We start from the raw sequence: 20,354 nt of genomic DNA, 5'->3' as shown, positions 1-20,354 counted from the left end.
GTATAAATATGGATGACATGACAGTTCTCCTGAAGTGAAGGCAAATAATAAACCTCCATGTTAGGGGATGGGACATAGACAAAAAATCTAAGTAGTCATTCATTATTTGCAAAGAGGTTTTTTTCTCATGTTTGGTAGTTCTTATGTCCAAGTTTTCCTTATCCAGTAAGTTTGATTTCTATTAGATATTCTATGCTGTATAAGTAGGAGTGAAACGTAATTATTGGCAGTTCAGACAGCATCCACATCCACAATACGTCGACCATCTTCATACACAGGCTATGATAGATATGTGTTCCCTTTGTTAAAAAAAAACGAGCGAAGGCGCGATCATTTTTTATTGAACAGAGTTTTTATTTACTTCCTGTACACTCGCAGGATGTCTGAGGACACACCGTTAATAACTTCGGAACAACACAGGGAAAAATCTACTCAATCAGAGATGAACTTTTTTCCCCTCAACGTAACTTCACATTTAAAAAAACATTTACATATAGACCTATTGCAGGTGTAGTATTCACAAATACATCTGTCAAACAGTTTTGCAATCAGTAGAAATAAAGTGTAACATTTTCAGATTTTTTTTGTTTTAGTTGTGGCTGCTATTGTAAGATTTAACTTAAAAATGTCCACATAAACCAAGTTTGTTTTTATGGTTCAAATATAAGCATGAAATCAAAAGGTAAATGAACTGAAAACAACCCATCAAATAAAGATCACTGCTTGAAGATGAACTAAAAGTGTTACATAATTAAAGTAAACATGTGATTCTGACCAGGATTTTATTCCTTCCCAGGTCGTAAAAGTCAGCCTTGCTGTGTTAGTCGGGCCTGCTCAGCGTAGACATATCTCTCACTTAGGTGAGAATAGAATGGACAAGCTCAGTTGCCAAAAAACGTCCAAAACGGACAAACAATCATCCTGTGAATGAGAATCTCTCCCTTCAAATTTAAATTCAGCTCCTAATGACTCAAGCCACATCAACTCTTTTGAGAATCCAGTTTCCACAAATAAACACAAGTTCAGTTCGCAAAATTATACCTGACAAAATATGAAGTGTTATTTTTGCATTAATGCAAATTCAATATTTTAGTTTGCACTCTTTAGGGCTTCAAGAACAAAAAGTAAAATGGCAGTTAACTTATTATACTGGGAAAACAATGTCTGACAAAGGAACTATAGAGTCATATAAAAACCAAAAAGAGATTATATTACTGCACATTAGCAAATCAAATATATACAAATCTACATCAGGTAAATTGAATTTCTGAATAGGCACTTTAATTCAAAACAGTTCAGCCAGCCCTCAAGAGTCATCTTTGATGATACCACATCACAAAGACGCCGCAGTTAACTTTTTTTTCTCTCTACAATTAAACCAGATGACAACAGAAAAACAAGAAACAGAAATTAGCCCTGGTTATCACATCAATAACTTTGGCCAGATTTGCCACACACACAAACAGGGAAGCTCTAGTTTCCAAGTATCAAGTAGAAGCGTTTGCTACAGTTTGACATTTGTTTCAAACATGAACACAACGTAGAGGACGGCAAAGAATGAACGTCTGCCTCCATCACTTCCCTGCTTTACAACGTACCTTCAGTCAGAGAGCTTTTCTTAGGGGAAAAAAACGAGTTTTCACACTGTCACACTTAAAAACATAAATCATAAATAAATAAATAAACTACATAAATCATTTATAAATAAAAAGACTGACTGAAGAGAAGAGGCGGGCAGGTCTTAAGATGCTCCTGGACACCGTTACGGAAGCAGCAACATTATTTTTGGGGCCTTATGGAATCTATGGTAGCTTAGGGCTGCAATTTAAGATTATTTTCATTCAACTGATAATCATTTTTCTTGAATAATCAATTCTATGTTTATTCTATGAGGATTCATGCTGTAAAAAATAGGGAAAATGCCATTTATAATTTCTCCCAGGGAAACAGTCCGAAACTGTTAAATGTTGTGTCATAAAGAAAAGAACAAATTCTCATATTTGAGAAGCTGAAATCAGACGGTTGTATTTTTTTGCTTAACAAATTACGATTAAGAGAAAAGATAAGTGATCGAATTACTGCAATGTTGAAATAGTTTCCATTTAAGTTTCTGTCAATCGACTAATCGATTAAGTGGCTAATCAATGCACATCTAATTTACCTGTAATCTTTAGGAAATATCTTTTAAGAACACCCCTCCTCCCATCACAGATCCCAATGTCCTTGTCTCATTGCTCCCTCTTTGGCCAATCAAAATCCCCGGTTTCATCTCTCTGACGAGAGGCAAACATACAGGACGCAGGGAAAGAGAGCTCCAGGTCACATTAACTAGGCTTGAGATACACGAGCAATGTGAGTAAAATGCTCCATAACAACACTGAATGTTAGTAAGTGCCACGAGAGCAAAATTTCAGCGTACCTGTGAACATTGCATCATCATACAAATACCTGACAGAAGCTAAAACAGATACAGGATCTTTTGTCAGGAGCAAAATCACCACAGAGAAATGGGGCAAACTGCATATGAAACTGTTTGAGGGATCACTGCACACAGCCAGAGGATGATCGGAGCTTTGAGAGAGCACAGATAAAAGCACAATGTCACAGTAGTACACACTCGGGAGCAAATACTACCGCCCCATTTTTTTTTTTTTGCCTCCTGAAACATTAGCTAAATGTGCATCTTGCGTTGTATTTAGGTAGCCAATAGTCTTGAGGTGATTTTAATTTACAGTACCTTACTTTACGTATAGTGCATTCACATTCAAGAGTTAAATAAAACGCATCTCAAGTTTGTCACGAAGCAAGAGACAAGGGAGGAGGTCTGGATCAACATGAAACAAAAACAGTTTAAATTGAAAATCAAAAATAAAACAACAGATTTTCTCTTCTTGAGAAAATAAGTTTAGATGCTTTGGGGGTTTTACGGATCCTGACACTGCATGTCTTACAGTCTGTGCCTGCGAGGGTCGGAGCGCGGCGGGGAGGGCGGCGGGGGCAGCGTGACCGTGGTCGGGGGATCCACTGGGTCGTCCATCGGCAGAACCAGACGGGTGCCTCTGATCGGCACCTCGTGTTCCGCCAGGGAGAGATCGTGGTCCAGGCCTTCGTCATACGGGCCGCACCCTGTGCTGGTGGTGGAGGAGCGATTGCGGTTGATGGTGCGGGATCCGGATGCGTCGGTGCTGATGGTAACATCGGCGTACATGGAGCTCACACTGGCGTCGTTTAGGATGAAGTCAGAGTCATCGTCATGCAGTTGACCTTCATTCTGGTGCGTGGAGAAGGGAAAAGAAGAGGGAGGGAAGGAAAAGATGAAGATGCGAGAAGAACTGCCAAGAAAACTCTACTTTGAGTAAAATCACAATCCAAATCTTATTCCCACTTATTCAACTTTAACACCAGTATAATTTAAGTTTCATCCTAAATGTGGGGAAATAATTAGTAAATAAACTCATGAATTGGACGTGTATAGACTGTAATAAATTGTGTTTTATGTTCCAACCTCATAGGCCTGTGGGCTGGTGAGGCATCGGGCCAATGGGCCACAACAAGCCGGCATCGTAGCAGTGAGAGGAGGTCCGCTGTGCGTCAGGAGGGGTTTCAGGTAGCTGGGGAACAAGCCTGTCAAGGACTTAACAATTCAAACACACTTACTATCAATTAAACAACCTAATGAGTTTATCAACTCTCTGTCGCGTTTGCAGCTGGTAAAACACTCTGCAAGCTTACACTCCTGAACAGAAAGATCAAGTTACTACTGCTTATTTCTTTAAGTTTGTAAAGAGCACCCTCTGCTGTTCAAAGCTGAATTCAGCATCTACAGTACTGAGAACAAGATGTAAAATAAGATGTGGCCCAAAGGATACTTTCGGTCGAAGTTATACCAGATCCTGAACGGCCACGCACTCTCGTGTTTAGTGTTCCTCCGCTGCGACCCATCCAACACCGCAGAACTCTGACAAGCAGAACATACACATTTATTTTCGTATTTGACATAAGGTTAGCAACTTGACAATGCAACCAAAAGAAGAATTTATAAATGACATAAAAAGTGAGATTTTAATCCGCGGTGATTACTTACAGAGTTGTCTTGATCAGAGTCCACACCCACCCTGGAAGAGAAAAGGTAGCAAACATGATTTTGACAGAAAAACGTTAAGAGCGGATGAAACCCGTGAACAGACAGGAGCTGCTGAAAGGCCTCACGGTATGCTCATGAAGGACAGCATGGGCGTGGTGCCCCCGCCGCAGATCCACACGGTGAAGAAGACGATTAGGAGGGTGGTTGAAAACATCATCTGACGAGCGTACGTCGCCGTGTCTCGGATGGAGAGAGCAAAGGTCATCGCCCCGCGCAGACCTGAAGGAGACAAGACAGTATGAGAATTTAAGAGTGTGTGAATGTTTCAACAAAATGATGAACTTCTGTCACTAATATTTTCTAAATTCTGCATTTTCTGCTGATGTGGGTGTTTTTTCCTCTAAGTGACGATCATATAAGCATCTATCACCATACACTTTCCCTCTGAGACACAGGACGTCCTGGACTCACACCACAAGACTAAGGAATAGAAGTTGCATTAACGTGAAATGGGCATCTGTGAAATATAAGCTGATGGAGACTGGAGTTTGCCATTTTTTCTATGTATTTTTTAATTTTGGTGCAGCTGTTCAGACTTGTGTTCTTTGACGGTTGTAGAAGCATTACTTACATGAAGGGGATTTTTATTATCAACCTGTTCAACAGTAAATGTCAGCTGGCGTAGGGACCATTATTCATAACAATACTATGTGAGTAGGAGTCTTGTTGATCTAGAAAAGTTAGCATCTCATTATCTAATCTTTTTAAACCTTCGTCGACAGTGTATTTTCCATGGAACCAGGTCCCACGTAACAAACCTGCAAACATCATGGCGTGCTGAAAGTTGGAGCCGATCTTGTTCTTGCGGCCGAAGTTGAGCAGGAAGGACAAAGGGTAGATGTTTGCTGCTCTGCCCAGAAACACGGCCACCTACACCACGCGAGAAGGTCAAGGACACACAACACAGTGAAGTAATAATGCAGTGCTGGAATGGAACATAATCGTGGGTTGATGGCACAACGGAAAGTCTCACTTTCATTCTGCTTGTGCTATCACAAAGTATACTTTAATATCCTGTATATATACATACTATATGAATATACTGCTTTGTCAATCACTAGTAATAGTATCAATGGGAGAATTGATGGCATTAGTTTCATGACATATTTTCAGAAATTTATTGGATCCAATCCAGGCAGATTTAGCAAATGAACATGTTAAAAATAACAGCCTGATCATTTACTGGCCTAAAACAACAACCAGAGGTTAGGTGGAACAACACTGCTCCCCAGGCAGAGGAAAAGGATACAAAAGCTCCAATGATGAACAAAGGGTTGAAGACATGTGACTGGAAGGAGAAGAGAGTCAGGCCCATGTAGGAGAAGATGAAGTTCTCTGCCAGGAAGTTCAGCAGCTCAAACAACTGACGGGGGAAGAGGCAGAACAAATACACTGAAACCAAACAGGATGAAAAGTGAAACGTTGCATTCATGTCACTTTGGATGTGAGACAACACTGGTGAAGGGTTCTCATAAGCATTCTTTCACTTGGCTGATCAGATGACTCATGAGTGCAAAATGTAGATTAATCAGATTCATTAAACATTTAGTAGCTGATTTGCACCGTTGATTTTGGCATTAAAAACTACAGAAATGTTCTTGCACACCATGAATTCTAAATTGTTACTTAAAAGGAGCCAGAAAAGTTGTAAACATTTTTTTTATCTAAATAAAGTTAGAGCAAGTGACCAACTGTGAGAAGGATTCCTTCTTAATTAAAGAATTGAAGTCAATGGTGACCCACACTTCAGACGTAATAAAACAGAAAAAACGCAAAATGCCTCCATACTGCTCGTGTGGAGTCATCCAAGTGTCCGCAAGCCCCGACATTCATCTTCGACTCGAAACGTTGTGATTTACACTATGTTTTAGGCCTAAATGTCCACTGATATCTTCCTACGAGGTGCATTCAGGGACCCTCGGACACACCATCGTAGGGCTGCGTCCGCTAGCTTAGCCACTTCCAGTGAACTTTTTGGCTTAAAACACGGACATCGTTTCAAATGACAGGAATTGCGTACACTTGAATGACACCACACGAGCAGTATGGAGGCATGTTATGTTTTTCCAATTGTGTTGGATTCTGCTGCAACGCCGTTTACCCCTGAAACTCCAGAAGTGTTTTGTGGACTCAACCACTTCACCCACCCCTCCATCGGCATAGTGGAGAGTAGATAATGAGGGAATTTTCCTTTCTCACTTCTCCTTTTTTTCGCTGAACTATCCCCTTAATGTCCTGAAAACAACTGAGAACATAGTGTGACTCCAGGCAGCTGACTATTTCAACACAAATTATCTGGAACAGAAAACATCTCAGTCTGGCTCTAAAAAAGGCACAAAAAATGAATTTCACAGTTTTGTCTTTTATCTGAGAATCACTAGATGTTCAGGGAGGCGTCTTGGTTCTCCTCCTCAGTCTCACTGCTGCTATTGATAAAGACGTTCACGGGTTTATTCCAGTTCCAGACCCCTTATGGTCTGGTGTACCCACATGACACCCACATGGACCCGAAGCCGTCAATTCAATCAGCTCTGTGGCTTTAGTGATTAATGACAGCAGTTTGTAGATTTCTCATCATTTTCAGAAACTTCTCGTACTCTTTTCAGGAAATTTCTATGGGATTTTTTGTTTTCTCATTTTTCTTAAATTCTGCAACTAGTCTGCATTAGATTTTCAAATGGAAATAAAAAATAACCTCCAGTACAGCTATTAGCAGACTAGCAATGATTAAAGCTGTGTAAAGATAGTAGACTCAATGGGACGTGATAAGTGTGATCGCATTTCACCTGTTTGGTCCTGTCCTGAGAATCAGGGGACAGATTGTTGTAGGTGTAGTGAGCCTGAGTGATCCCACAGAACAGCACAGCGACTACACCTGAATTAAAACAAAGATACACAGATTACAGTTAAATTAAAACCACAACAAATTATACTCAAGTATCGGGGGTCGAAAGCATTTAATAAAATCTGTGAAAATAAAGATGAAAATATTCCTTTAGCCTTTTTCATTAAGAAAATGAAAATGGTAAAAACTAAATGTATGAACAGATAAACAAAGTTCTTGGCTCATCTTGTGGTTTAAAAGACGAGCGCATCTAACTTAAAAAAGTCCCTCACACGTACATCGAGTGGCCTGAGGGGTTTTCCAGATGGTTTGATGATTTCAGACATCCTGGTGTGAATTATTGCTTGATGAACGGTAACTGTGCAGGTTTTACTAAGTAGAAAAAAACTCAAAAGTAGGTTGAATCTGATAAAATCCTATTTGAGTAAAACTTGACTCAAATGTCTTTGGTTCTTCTACCCAGCTCTTCCATTGAAATGGCCAGAGTGTCACTAGAGGTAAATTATATTGTTGTGTGAATCAGACTGTTGAACTTGCAGTTAGTGGTCGGTGAGTCGTGCAGGTGTACCTGTGAAGCCGCAGGCCTCGGCCAACAGGAACGTGCTCCAGGACATGAGGAAAAAAAGAGCCGTCTCCAACAGGGGGAAGTCTCTCAACTTAGTGAACTTGGTCACGTGATCAAAACTGAAAGTCAAGGACGAAACAAGAACTGGCACATCCAAGACAATAACATGACAATATTAAAATACAGAGGTGAATACATGGGAACAAAATAAAAGATTCAAGAACAAATGGAATAAAGAAATTCCATCTGAAGTAATAAAAAACTACTCTTCTATGATGGATGGATACAGTTCATACAGGCTTTTCTTATCTCAAGTTGAATATGAATTAAAATTGGCAAACTACCAGTTGGAATAATCTTGAGTTAGAAGTAGAGTAACTGTAGTAATCTCAAACAAATGTGTGTTGTAGCCGGTTGTTTCATTTGCATATCTGTGAATATATATATTAATATTATAATTCACCATTACATAACAGGCATGTTCGGCTTTGGTGACTGTGAATTGCCTATAGGTGTGAATGTGAGTGTGAATGGTTGTTGGTCCCATTTGTCAACCCTGTGATGGACTTGTCCAGGAACTACCCTGCCTCTCGCAAAATGTCAGCTGGGATTGGCTCTAGCAACCCTCAAAGGATGAACTGCATAGATAATGAGTGGATGGACTATGTAACACTAGGAAACAGGTCAGAGGATATGAGGGCCGTCATGACTCCAGTGGCCACACCGAGAGCAAAGGATCCGCTGAAGACACCGAGGAAGATGCCAAAAGACTTCAGCAGGGCCATGGCCTCAAAGCTGTGGCTGTTGTCTCCGGTCGGCTGGTACGCCACAATGGAGCTAAAGGGCAGATAGACACGAGTACACAGAGATAATAAAAACATTTACATGAAAAAAGGAAATAAGCAATTACTGAGAATCCAGGAAGTGGTCAAATGCTTTGCACATGCTCAGAGAACGACACACAGAGAAATCCTTGAGAATTTCAAGATGTTACAGTCAAGCATCAAATTAAAGCTGCAGCGACCCAAATCGGACTTTCTGTAAATTTAGGGGATTTTGTTTTCCACTGAAAAACAGTCACAAAGATTTAACACACATAGTCTGGAGTTGGGTTTCACAGTTACAACAGGGTGGGAGGTTGTGGTCTTGCATGCCCAATTCTAACTGGATCCTGGAACTTTATTTGGTTTATATGCAACTAAAGTGCAAATAAGTAAGGAAACAACCAATTCAGGTGCTACACCTTTATGGGGCATCCAAATGGCCTAAAGACCAACAAAGCAAAACACTAGCACTAATAAACCAGCAGTAATAAACACACAAATCAAGGCATTAATTAAAAAGTATTTTCTGGTTCTGTTGAGCATAAAGAAAAAGGAAAAATTATACAAGGAATGGATATAAATAGGGATGGAGGGGGTAAGGGCAGGGAACTGATCATCCTAAGGCTTCTCTCCAAACAAAAGATTTGCATTACATTGAATGCAGATGCAGATGATCAGGTTCTAGCACTACAACCATGCAAAATATCCCTCTAGCCAACCAACCCACCCACCCACCGGGGGCTCAATGTCTGGTTTTCTCCCAGCCATTCCTCCGCCCCCTCGGGCCAGACTGGGCCATCGTCTCCTGAGGAGTGAATGGCCTCAGCGCCCTGCCTACCCTGTTTCTCCAAGCGGAGGAGAACACTGCAGACATACGTACAGGCAGGCGATGAATGACACGAGTGGGTGAAGGGGGGACAAGCAGTGAAATGACAGGGATTGATGGTTAGTATGATTAGTGTCACATTCATGTGCAATGTACAATAAAGACTGTTTACAGTGCAGGTCAGCAACACAGAAGTTGGATTAAAGGACAGGTTCACATTTTTTTCAAATTTGTCTTAACACAATACTCACATGCTCCTGTGCACATTTAAAAGTTGTTATTGCTGGGGCCACCAATAGACTGTATATAAAGATGGAAGACATATCTCCTCCTCTTCCCAATATCCAAAAATTAAGATAAAATATCCCTGGTACAAACGTTGCCATCTTACACGTTTGGAGCAATCAGGGGATGGAGCCATGATATCAAATGTGAACCTGTCGTTTAATGTGGAACTACTGTTACTTTGGTGTAATTACAGTGGGAAATACATAATGCTGTGAGTGGATATTTCTGTAGCATGAAATCAGAGCTCACGAAGAGAGGACGATGGCCACAGCATCGTTGAGGACACTCTCCCCAAACAGTAAAGCATACAGGTCCACGTCTACCTTGAGCTCATTGAAGATAGCCAGCACTGTCACTGAAATACAGAGGAAAAAAATATCATGTGAATATTTATTGAACAACAGGACCAAGGGAAGTCTTCAAACAAGTATTATCATATAAAGCAGAAAGCCTGAGCTGCCTCCATTCTTGTTAACTTCCCCAAGTATTCAGCAGCAAAAACTACAGAAGGGAACGAGTAAGAACTCATTGAATTTTGGTGAGGATCCGCACAAAGGGGTTATCCAGGAATTTTCTATCACTTTCTTTAACACTGTGAGATGGGCCCTTTGGCGAAGGTATGCAAGTGTCAGTCTCTCTAGACATGTGGACACTGAAAGCAAATATGACAGAACATACCTGGGTCTGTTGCTGAAACGATGGCCCCGAAGAAGAGACAGTCAGTAAAGAAAAAATCTCCCCCTAGCTGTCCCACAACTTTCATGAAGGACACAAAGCCATACATGATCAACCTAGGGAGGAAAGAAAGAAATGTCAAGAGACAAATGAGGCAAAATCTTCTGTATTTAAGTCTGAATGTAAGGTATAATGGTAGAAACAAAACATGACCGTTTCTGAGATGATTTCAGAGACATCTGAACGACTTACCCGATAACAAAGCACGATATAACTGTTCCCACGAAAGCATAGGCCAGGATGGAGCCGATGTTTCTGAAAAAATGTCTCTGAAACAGACAAAGACACAGGTTTAGTAAAACAGACGCTGTCTAGTGCTGGTTGTTAAGTTAGAAATATCTAGATAAATATCTAAATAATATAAAATGCACGAAGAATCACACCCAAAATAATAAAAATGTTCATTGTTGTAATATATGTAATTTCCACAAAGGGAGTTTTATAAACTCTTTTGACTCTCTTACCCTTTTCAGACTGTAACCAGCGTGGAAGATGATGGGCGGCAGCAAAATGTTGAAAAACACTTCTGGATCAAAGGTCACCTGAAGACAAAAGGTTATAAGAAGAAGCAACTTAATTTAAAACCTGATTTCTCTAGTGGAATTAAGTGTATGTGAGCTGATCTCCTCTAAAGGTTCAGGTAACACACTTTATGTTTAAGTTAAGTGAGACAAAACTCAATTGTATGTAATCACAGAATTTATAAGTTTTCTTCTGAAACAGTTACTGTCACTCCATAAGACATATTTTCAGTCGGCGACCTCGTTTGCTTCCTTGCCTTTCTCAGCATCTCGTCATCCTGCACTTGGTGACCTTTGCTGCGGCTGACTTCCCCCTTCAGGGTGTATTCGTAGAATCGCCCACTGACATTGACCAACAGAGTGGCGGGGCTGGCGTTGACGGCACAGCTGAGGACCGTGTCGTTCATGCTCTGGGGCACGTGGACGCCGAACCGCAGGATCACACCCACCAACACACCTTTGGGAGGGAGGAGGAGAGAGGGAGTGAGGGCAAAGCAATTAGACTAAGGAACATGAGTAAGTATCTGGTAAGCAGCTGAATAGAATAGAATCTATTTTAAAACCCTGCTTTGAATTATGTGAGTGAGCTGCATACTTAAATTAGATTGATCTCTATTTTTTTTTAAAAACTAATGGGCCAATTTAATTAATGGATTCATGATAGCAACTTCTCACTGCATCCGGAAAATAAATGAAGGTGCAGGCGTCTGACGATTTAACTCGGGGGCTGGGTACACCCTGGACAGGTCGCCAACAATCATTCACACTCATAGTTACATCTATAGACAATTTAGAGTCTCCAATTAACCTAGCCCCAATCTGCATGTCTTTGGACTGTGGGAGGAAGCCGCAGTACTTAGGGACAACCCACTCGGACACAGAGAAACACTACTGCCGAACCGGGATTCGAACCTGAAACCTTCTTGCTGTGAGGCCATCCCCATTCACATCAGCTGTAATCAACAAAACCTTATCCTTACTACTATTTATTAAGGAGGGGAAACATTTATAACAGCTGGGCAATGGATAGATTCCTTTGATGGTCATTTTTATGTAGGTGTGTAAAAAATGAAAATAGCGTTTCACACGGAGAAAATTAAAGAGACATTTCAGTGCAACACAATTGAATAAATATGTACAAGAAAATAAAAGATCAGTAAAATGGCAGAGCTCAGCAGCTTCGTCTTTCTGTTTAGATTTAACACTCTGATCACCCGACTGGGAGAGGGATGAGAGGGATCCTTTATCTCTTCTAGGAGGCGCACCGCCGGTTGCAGATGTCCAGCAGAGATGCCAATATCAAAAGTTCAGTATATATATGCTTTGTCTCATATGTTGTGTTGTTAATTCTTGTTGGGCATTGCACCTGTCTGAATATTAGTCTGTATATATCGCGTATATGTGTTGACTATAACAAGTCATTCTATTTTAATTTTAGGTTGCAATTTTAAAAACTGGCCAGGGATGAAACAGATGAAAATTGGCCTGTTGAGCTAACGTTATGCTTTGTACAGCACATTGAGGAGGTATAAGACATCATTGAGCTGCCTCTCATGTAGAAAATGTTTTGCTGTGTTTAAAGGTTCCGCGTATAGAATTTAGTGACATCTAGTGGTGAAGTTGCATGTTGCAGCTGAACACCCCTCACCTCACCCCTCCCCTTCCAAACATGAATAAGAACCTGTGGTAGCCTTCAGTTGTCATAAATAAAATCTCAAAAGGTGTTTAGTTTGTCCAGTCTGGGCTACTGTAAAAAAAAAAAACATGGCGGCCTCTATAGAGAGGACCCGCTCCCAATGTATATATAAAGGTATTTAAATGTAAAAAGCCCATTCTAGGGTAAATAAAACAAATTCGCAAAATTTAGATGAAACACACTAGTGAAGACATCCCTAGGATTATTTTAGATTCAATGTATATCCCGTTCACCTAAATCTTACACACTGAACCTTTAAAGACGAGTTTCAAACCCCTAACTTTCACTCATTCAGTCTGTAAAATGAATCACGATGTTTTGCTCTGTGCTCATGGGCAGTGTCACCTCAGGGGCAGCCAGCGAGGAGCTAACGGCGGCTAATGTTTACGCTAAGTTAACGTGCGCGATTGGCGGCAGCGGTAGCTAGCCGCCGTTAGCCGTCCTACCGTAGATCATGGCGAGCCCGGTTTCGTGCAGGAACCGGAACCTGCGGTGCTTGAACAGCCATATGGTGAGGATGGTGAGCGTTAAGAGCATTATGAATATGAGGAGATTGGCGCTGTCCTGGCGGTGGCTCTCCTCCGCCATCCGCTCCGTCGCGACGTTGTCCATCGCATGGCTCTCGCCCTGGACGCCGACCAACACGAACGTCAGCACGAACGGCGCCAGCAGGAGCGTCTTCAGCGGCTCGACACCAGGGAAAGGTCTCGGTGCGGTTCCCATCGTGGCTCCTCTGTGAGCCGCTCACATTTGCCGTTCGATTCCCGTCGCGGTTGTGTGTTGACTGGGGGGTGGGGGGGAGAGAGGAGAAAGCGACAGCGGATGACAGCTCCTTCCGCAGCCCGCTATCAAAACACCGCGACTTCCGCCCCTTCAAAGTAAAAGTCTTTTTTGGGGGGAAAGGGGGTCTTTTCAGTGCAAACGCAGATGTTTCCCAGTGTTTGAAGGGTTAAAGGTTGAGGTTTGAAGAAATTACTCAACTCGCGATTGTGCAACGAGATCCAATGGAAACCAGAACAGCACCGAGTGGAGCACAAACCTCTGCCAGAGTTCAATGGTCCCATTAAATTAAGCTGCACCACATTACACAACCTCATTGATATCAGTTCCCTAATTATGCTTATTTTTCCATCACAATCCATAACAATAATATATTGATATGTTGATGATAATAATAATTATGATAATAATACTTTATAAAGCACTTTTCTTAACAATGTTACAAAGAACTATGTATTGTCGACCGTGGTGGTGAATAATAATAATACAAATAATAATAGTAATAATAGGGATAGTCAAAAAATAGAAGTATAAAGGAAGTATAAAATAGAAATATAATAGAAATTATATATACAATTGAAACAGAATATATACATTGGAATGCATTGCACATTAGCCATTGAATTCCACAGATAAGACAGAGTCAAATGGATAATACATTTTGGATGTCAGACTTGTGAGTTATTTGACATTAAATCCACACAGCATGAGGCCTAACTATAGATATATCATCTTGATCTGTCAACTAATACGTTAACAGTTTCCTGACAGGAAACAAAAGCCACAAAAGTCAAGCGTAGAGCATCAGAGGCAGAAATACATCATTCGATGCAGCGATACTCTGATGTAGAAGTAGACCTACGATGATCCTGTTTGTGTTACACACGATGGCGACTAGACTGCTCCTACTTCTCTGTCTGTCTGGACACGTATTTTCCAAAGAACCACCTGGTAAGAACATTTGAAGACAAATAAACTTTAATTTATAGATTATAGGCATGTTGTGACAGTAATAATAACTGTTTTAGTCTTTTTAGACATGTGCGAGAGGTTATTCCGTTTGCTTGAGGCATTCTAATGATATCTTCCAAGATGACAATGTCAGACTGCTGTATTTGTTGATATCTACAATGTCAGTTAAAATTCTATCATAAATCAAAATCTTGAAAAACAGTGAACATGATTGATTTGAACTATTTTCTGATCATTTTCCTTAGCGTAGACTCAAGACAACAAATGGAAAAAGCACAACTGCCCTGGAAATAGGATTACGCTTTAATAAACCAATTAATCAATGTCAATGTAAAACATTAGTAACTTGATCAATAACAACTGACAAAATAGGTTAAATAAGTTTGAGGTACAAAGTTACTTCCTTGATGATGCATGAATTCCCCTTGTCGTCGTTTTACTGCCATTTCCTCAGTGTGTGTGTGTGTGTGTGTGTGTGTGTGTGTGTGTGTGTGTGTGTGTGTGTGTGTGTGTGTGTGTGCGTGCGTGCGTGCGTGTGTGTGCATGCGTGCTGTGTGTGTGTCAGGCATTAGTCTGCTTGTGTAGGTTACACAAAAGTAGCCCTAATGATGTTTATTCTGCTGCCTTAATACAACTTTTCTATTGTTATCAACCTCTTGTGTGTCTCTGACAGATGTGGACTGTTGGGTGATTCATCTGGAACATGTCAACTGTTCCTGGAATAAACAAGGGACCCCAGACGTCAATTACACCTTCTACAGTTGGTTCGTAATGTGGTGACAGTTACAGTAACAAATCTCTTTTTAAGTCATCTGAATTTATCAAATGAGTAAAAGTGAAATTTTAACTTTTTTTACTCCAAATCTCGAACCATGACATATTGCATAACTCTTAAAGGTTTGATGAATAGAAAGCCTGATACGATATCTAAATGCAGCAAACAGGCCCATTTTCACTGCAGACATCTCACAGCAGGGAAATAACAGGTATGACTAACAAAATAAATAACGGCTGAATTCCATTTAGCTCATTCGATGACATGTAAAAATGTCTGCTGTGACAAAGGCAGATTACAGACGAAAACATCACCTAGAAAAGTACAAGCCCGGGACTGATTGGATTTAATATTGCATTGAAATAATCCCTATGTACAATATTCTTATTACAGTTGACATAGCTGTATACTTTGCTTTGAGTGTGAATGAATAAACAGGGATTTCTACACAGGTTCCAGAGTGACAAAAAGAACTGCACCACCTATGTGTCCGAGAACAGCATGAACACTGGATGTATCCAACCCTACGACGAGCTGTTAACCAGAAGGTTCCTCACGTTTCACACACGACTGTCACACGGCAACAAGACATGCGAGAAGGAGCATCAACTGAAACAAAGAGGTGTGTTTATTAACTGGGGTGCAACATAACACTGTGATTAAAAATTCAATGAGAGATATTTACACCCACTGGTGCATCAGTGAAATAAGTTGGATTTATAATTTTTAAACATGGAACAAAAAACAATTCCCAGATCTGGCTTATTCTCTTCTCCTAATACAAGAAGTATTCTCTGTCACTGAGTGGTCTGTCTTGTCTCCAGTGCTGTTATATCCACCAATCAACCTGACTGTCAAGAATGGCTCGGACTATAACCTGTGGTTTTACTGGAACCAGACTGCTGCGCATTGTGCGGCGAGTGAAGTTCGCTTCAGGGTCAACGACAAGAATTGGGAGGTATGAACACAAAATCATATTGTTTATCATTCTTTGTTTACATTTTTTTTCTCACTTCCAATCTTTCTGCTTCATCTCCACAGAATTCTCTGGTCAGTATTGGGACTCAGAAATACTGCATCAACTTGCCTTCCAGCAGTTCCAGGTATGAGCTGCAAGTGAAGAGCAGAGTGGGGAAAGACTGCGGAGAGTCTTCTAACTGGAGTAGCTGGAGTGAGCCTGCAGTCTGGGGATCCAACAACAGCATAGGTAAACTAAAACTGGGTTTGTACTAGAATTGAGTAGATATGTAAAAATAGTTTGAACGGAGTGAGATACAGTGGTAAATGGAAAAGAGGAAAGATCTTCTGATGAATGGCAACACGTGGCTTCGCCACGTTGAAAACAATCTGTGAAGGGATGCACACTTCTTTGTTGGTTTCCTGACACAACACAGTTTGGCAAATAAAAGCCAGATTCAAAGCCAGAAATATAACTGAAAACCCAGTAATATTCATCCTAGGCCTATGCAAAGTATTTGATGTATGAGCCATAAAGCAGTAAAATCCTTATTTAAAAGAAAATATGTACTCAGTTATTTGACCCTGCAAATTGAACATTGTCCATAAAGTTCTGTCTCCATTTTTACCTGAGTGCACATCAAACGTGGCTTTAACGATGCATTTGCTGCTCCAAATGTGCACGAAACACTGATGATATATGATTGAAAAGAATCTGTCCCCCTCTCTCCCTCCTAGACACCAATGCAGATGTGTCTACGTGGACTCCACTGCTTTATGTGGTCGCTGCTGTTGTTCTCATCCTGTTTGTCGTGATGTTGGTGCCCAATGAAAGGTGGATTGGCCCATATGTCATGTATAAATAGTGGTCGATTATTGCAGTGTGTTCATAATGTGTACTTGCTTCCTCAGTTTATTTTGCAGTAAATTGTTTAAAGCAACATTATGTAACTTTGACTGAGCAACAGTGCCCTCTGCAGCCATATGTGGTGATCCAAGCCATAGACCGTATATATAAAGCCTGACATGTGTCTCCAGTTCCTCCCACTGTCCAGAAATGAAGCCTAAATACTCTGCATACAAATGCCACGATCTTGCTTATTCAAAGTCTGTGCAGTAGCGATTGGGGGAAGGAGCTGCTGTAGCGAGGTGGTTCTGTTGTTGATTGATCATGTGGGAGTAAGAATGTGTTTACCTCCCATACAGGCTCCGAATCATCCCAATCCCTGTAATTCCAAAGCCATCCCTGGTCCTTTACGACATTGAGGTGAGTATACAGCACCCAGCAGCTGATACCTCTCCCAGACTAAATGTCTACAGATATGCTAGTGGCCACTGGAGACTGAACTCGTTAGAAGGTTTACGACTTTTTCTACATCTTAGTTTAGCGAATTTCACTGGTCAAGATGGGCAAATTTATGTTTTGACCTAATGATGTCACAAGGTCACAAAACGTAATTACAACTCATCCAAGGCAGGAATATGAAAGTTTGTTACCAAATTACACGTCAACATTTCCAACAGATATTTTAAAAACTAGACATTTAAAACCACCAGTTAAGACCACATGGGGACAAAATGGAAAATGTTTTTTATGTCACCATTTGACAGTGAATTGATCGTAAAACAGGTCAAACATCTTCACTTTTTATCTTTCCTAAAGGATTGGCCTCAATTCTCCAAAGGCCTGAAGGGGAATTTGAGCTACAACGAGCACGCCTGTCCTGTCCGGGAGTACTGCCACGTCTCTGAGTCCGACAGCGACAGCTCTGATGGCTCCACCTGCTCCGTCACCACTGACCAAACCGATTGCTCCGTCTCCATCGCTGTGAACAATGCAGACGACCTTTCCACCTCCGCAGGTCTTCTCTCCTCTCAGGAGGAGGAGCAGGTCTCTGTGTAGGAGGCCTCTCAGTCAGGGTCGGGGTTTGCCGTGACTTTTCGATCAGGAAATTCTTATACTGACAGACACATCTAAGAATACATGATGTATGCTCTTTAAATTCTCCTTGTCAGATGATATCATAGTATATTGAAACACTTAAAGGCAAACAATTAAATCTAAATTATTTAGTGTGTACGGAGTCCAACCACAAGATGCAAAAACCCAGCTTCACTATTTTTGAATGTAACTTTGTCAGGAGAGACATGGTCTTAAGAAGAAGCTGCAATAAAATGACCCATCGAAAATCTATATAAGCAAAGCAGGACTTCATTCTTCACAACACTTATCGTTTAATAACATGGTAAAACCAATGAACTCTTACTTTTTGCTTCACGCAGGTATTTTTTCTTTATATGCATCTTTGAAGATAGATAATCTGTGGATGTTTCATGATAGATTTAATGAAATATATGTACACTTTTCATATATTTAACATTTGTAAGACAATGGAACAAAATGTATACCCGGGTATCTCTGCTGCACCAGAAATATGTTATCTGCTCTATAGACTCTGGAACCCAGTTTTAAATATTTGGGATCTTATTTTTGATATTATTCCAGTGGTTGACTGAAAGTTCATTTCAGTCTATGAGAGAAAATGGCTTGTTCAAGATACATTTCTGTTTGCTTTGTAACATATAGTTTTAGTTTCACGCAGTTGGATCATGACAAAATATATTATCCAAAATACATTTTTGACAAAATACCTTATTGGCAATCTAGATTACTTTTGTTATTTACTATGAAAAATAATCAGATAAATTATAGAAAGTAGATGCAAGAAACACAATGTAGATTTTTTTACAAACACCATTTGCTGTAAACTCACTTATTACGTATTACTTTACTCTGATAAGGCACCTGATAAATGTTTTTAGAGGAAACTTATAAACTCTTTGAGTTAATTGTCGGGTAAAACTCACACATAGAACTTTGATATTGGCAAGTCTATAAAATCAATTTGGCTGCTGTCTCACACATTACACTTGTTTACTCTTTTTAGTCACCAGAAACCAGAAGAGCACTGAGTGGAGCACAAACCTCTGCCAGAGTTCAATGGTCCCATAAAATTAAGCTGCAGCACATTACACAACCTCATTCATGACAGTTCCCTAAATATGCTTATTTTTTCACCACAATCCATAACAATAATATATTGATGTATTGATGATAATAATAATTATAATAATAATAATTTATATAGTTTACATAGCACTTTTGTTAACAATGTTACAAAGAGCTGTGCATTGTCGACCGTGGTGGTAGATCATTATAATGACAATAATAATGATAATAATAATCAGGAACACGGTTCTTTGTTATTTTTTTTTTTCTTATTGATATTTTTTGGGAACGCTGAAATGAAAGAAGCAGGTTACAAATGCGATAGATGGATAGATGGATGGATGGATGGATGGATGGATGGATGGATGGATGGATGGATGGATGGATGGATGGATGGATGGATGGATGGATGGATGGATGGATGGATGGATGGATGGATAGATGGATGGATGGATGGATGGATGGATGGATGGATGGATGGATGGATGGATGGAAAACATAAAAATTATCCTCTCTTCATCCCACAATGGGGAGATTTACTGTTGTGCAGTAATAATAGGGATAGTCAAAAAATAGACATTGGTAAAAGTAATAAATAAGTAAATCTAATATGAGCTCAAAGGAAGTATAAAATAGAAATATAATAGAAATTATATATACAATTGAAACAGAATATATACATTGGAATGCATTGCACATTAGCCATTGAATTCCACAGATAGCACTGAGTATTAAATGGATAATAAATATTGTAAAAATAATATCAAAGACAGAAAGTCTCCAATCTTTCTTTTTTAACACTTTTTACTTTATGTGTGAATCCTTGATCCCGCCTTTCCACCTTTAAATACGGAGGAGTAGAGGTCATTATGGCGCCTCCCTGCAACAACAACAACAACAACAACAACAACAACAACAACAATGGCGCATGGCCATACTCTGAGTCTATGAGACAAATTGTGATTTGTGAATATGGGCTATAAAAATAATATTTGATTGATTGATTGATTACTCCCTGGGAAATTTGTGAAAATGTGGTATTTAAAAGTATTTGAACAATTCTTCATTGTGTTGATATAGCCCTACAAAACACCACATGATTTGTTCCACAGGTGTATCTTCTCAATCATTATTTCTGTAACAGTTTCCGTTCACAGGAAACAAAACCCACAAAGACAACCTGAGAGCAGCAGGCAAAGTACGCGACATAAATATCAGAGAACCACTTTCTGTACTTTAGTTCAAGAAGGCCATGATGCTACACACAGGCTATACAGCAGCCCCTGAAAATCTTCAGACCATAACGTCTTGCACTTATTTGTATTGTAGATTTAATTATAAATTAAATAAATGCTGTTTTGTCTGTCACTAGACGCAAACTAAGCCAAGAGATCAGAGTGTGGGTAGAAAACAATT

General features: G+C 40.1%; 2 protein-coding genes across 3 annotated transcripts; one reads left to right on the top strand and one right to left on the bottom strand.

The window, feature by feature from the left end:
- Positions 1 to 324: 324 nt before the first annotated feature.
- On the bottom strand, positions 325 to 13,263 carry LOC118122114 (sodium/hydrogen exchanger 6). Of its 2 annotated transcripts, XM_035178580.2 has the most exons (17): positions 12,891 to 13,263; positions 11,006 to 11,205; positions 10,692 to 10,769; positions 10,420 to 10,496; positions 10,171 to 10,283; positions 9,742 to 9,847; positions 9,114 to 9,242; positions 8,250 to 8,391; positions 7,558 to 7,663; positions 6,931 to 7,019; positions 5,394 to 5,507; positions 4,903 to 5,014; positions 4,210 to 4,363; positions 4,085 to 4,115; positions 3,870 to 3,958; positions 3,506 to 3,611; positions 325 to 3,271 (listed from the first exon to the last, which is right to left on the bottom strand). In XM_035178580.2, the coding sequence occupies exons 1-17, from the start codon at positions 13,165 to 13,167 to the stop codon at positions 2,948 to 2,950; spliced, it is 2,247 nt and encodes a 748-aa protein (XP_035034471.1). In that variant the 5' UTR covers positions 13,168 to 13,263; the 3' UTR covers positions 325 to 2,947. The 2 variants fall into 2 exon arrangements, with proteins under 2 accessions (XP_035034471.1, XP_035034472.1); XM_035178581.2 differs by lacking the exon at positions 9,114 to 9,242 and having other exon boundaries at positions 12,891 to 13,261.
- Positions 13,264 to 14,017: 754 nt separating this feature from the next.
- LOC118121976 (cytokine receptor common subunit gamma-like) lies at positions 14,018 to 18,132 on the top strand. Its single transcript, XM_035178338.2, has 8 exons — positions 14,018 to 14,175; positions 14,870 to 14,960; positions 15,424 to 15,593; positions 15,796 to 15,929; positions 16,013 to 16,178; positions 16,667 to 16,763; positions 17,135 to 17,195; positions 17,592 to 18,132. Exons 1-8 carry the CDS (start codon positions 14,088 to 14,090, stop codon positions 17,829 to 17,831), a joined length of 1,047 nt encoding a protein of 348 aa, XP_035034229.1. The 5' UTR covers positions 14,018 to 14,087; the 3' UTR covers positions 17,832 to 18,132.
- Positions 18,133 to 20,354: the final 2,222 nt, after the last annotated feature.

This window comes from Hippoglossus stenolepis, chromosome 15 (assembly GCF_022539355.2).
Source record: "Hippoglossus stenolepis isolate QCI-W04-F060 chromosome 15, HSTE1.2, whole genome shotgun sequence".
NCBI classification, from domain to species: Eukaryota; Metazoa; Chordata; class Actinopteri; order Pleuronectiformes; family Pleuronectidae; genus Hippoglossus; species Hippoglossus stenolepis.
Note: the sequence above shows the minus strand (reverse complement) of the source record. Positions and strands in the feature narration are given on the sequence as shown.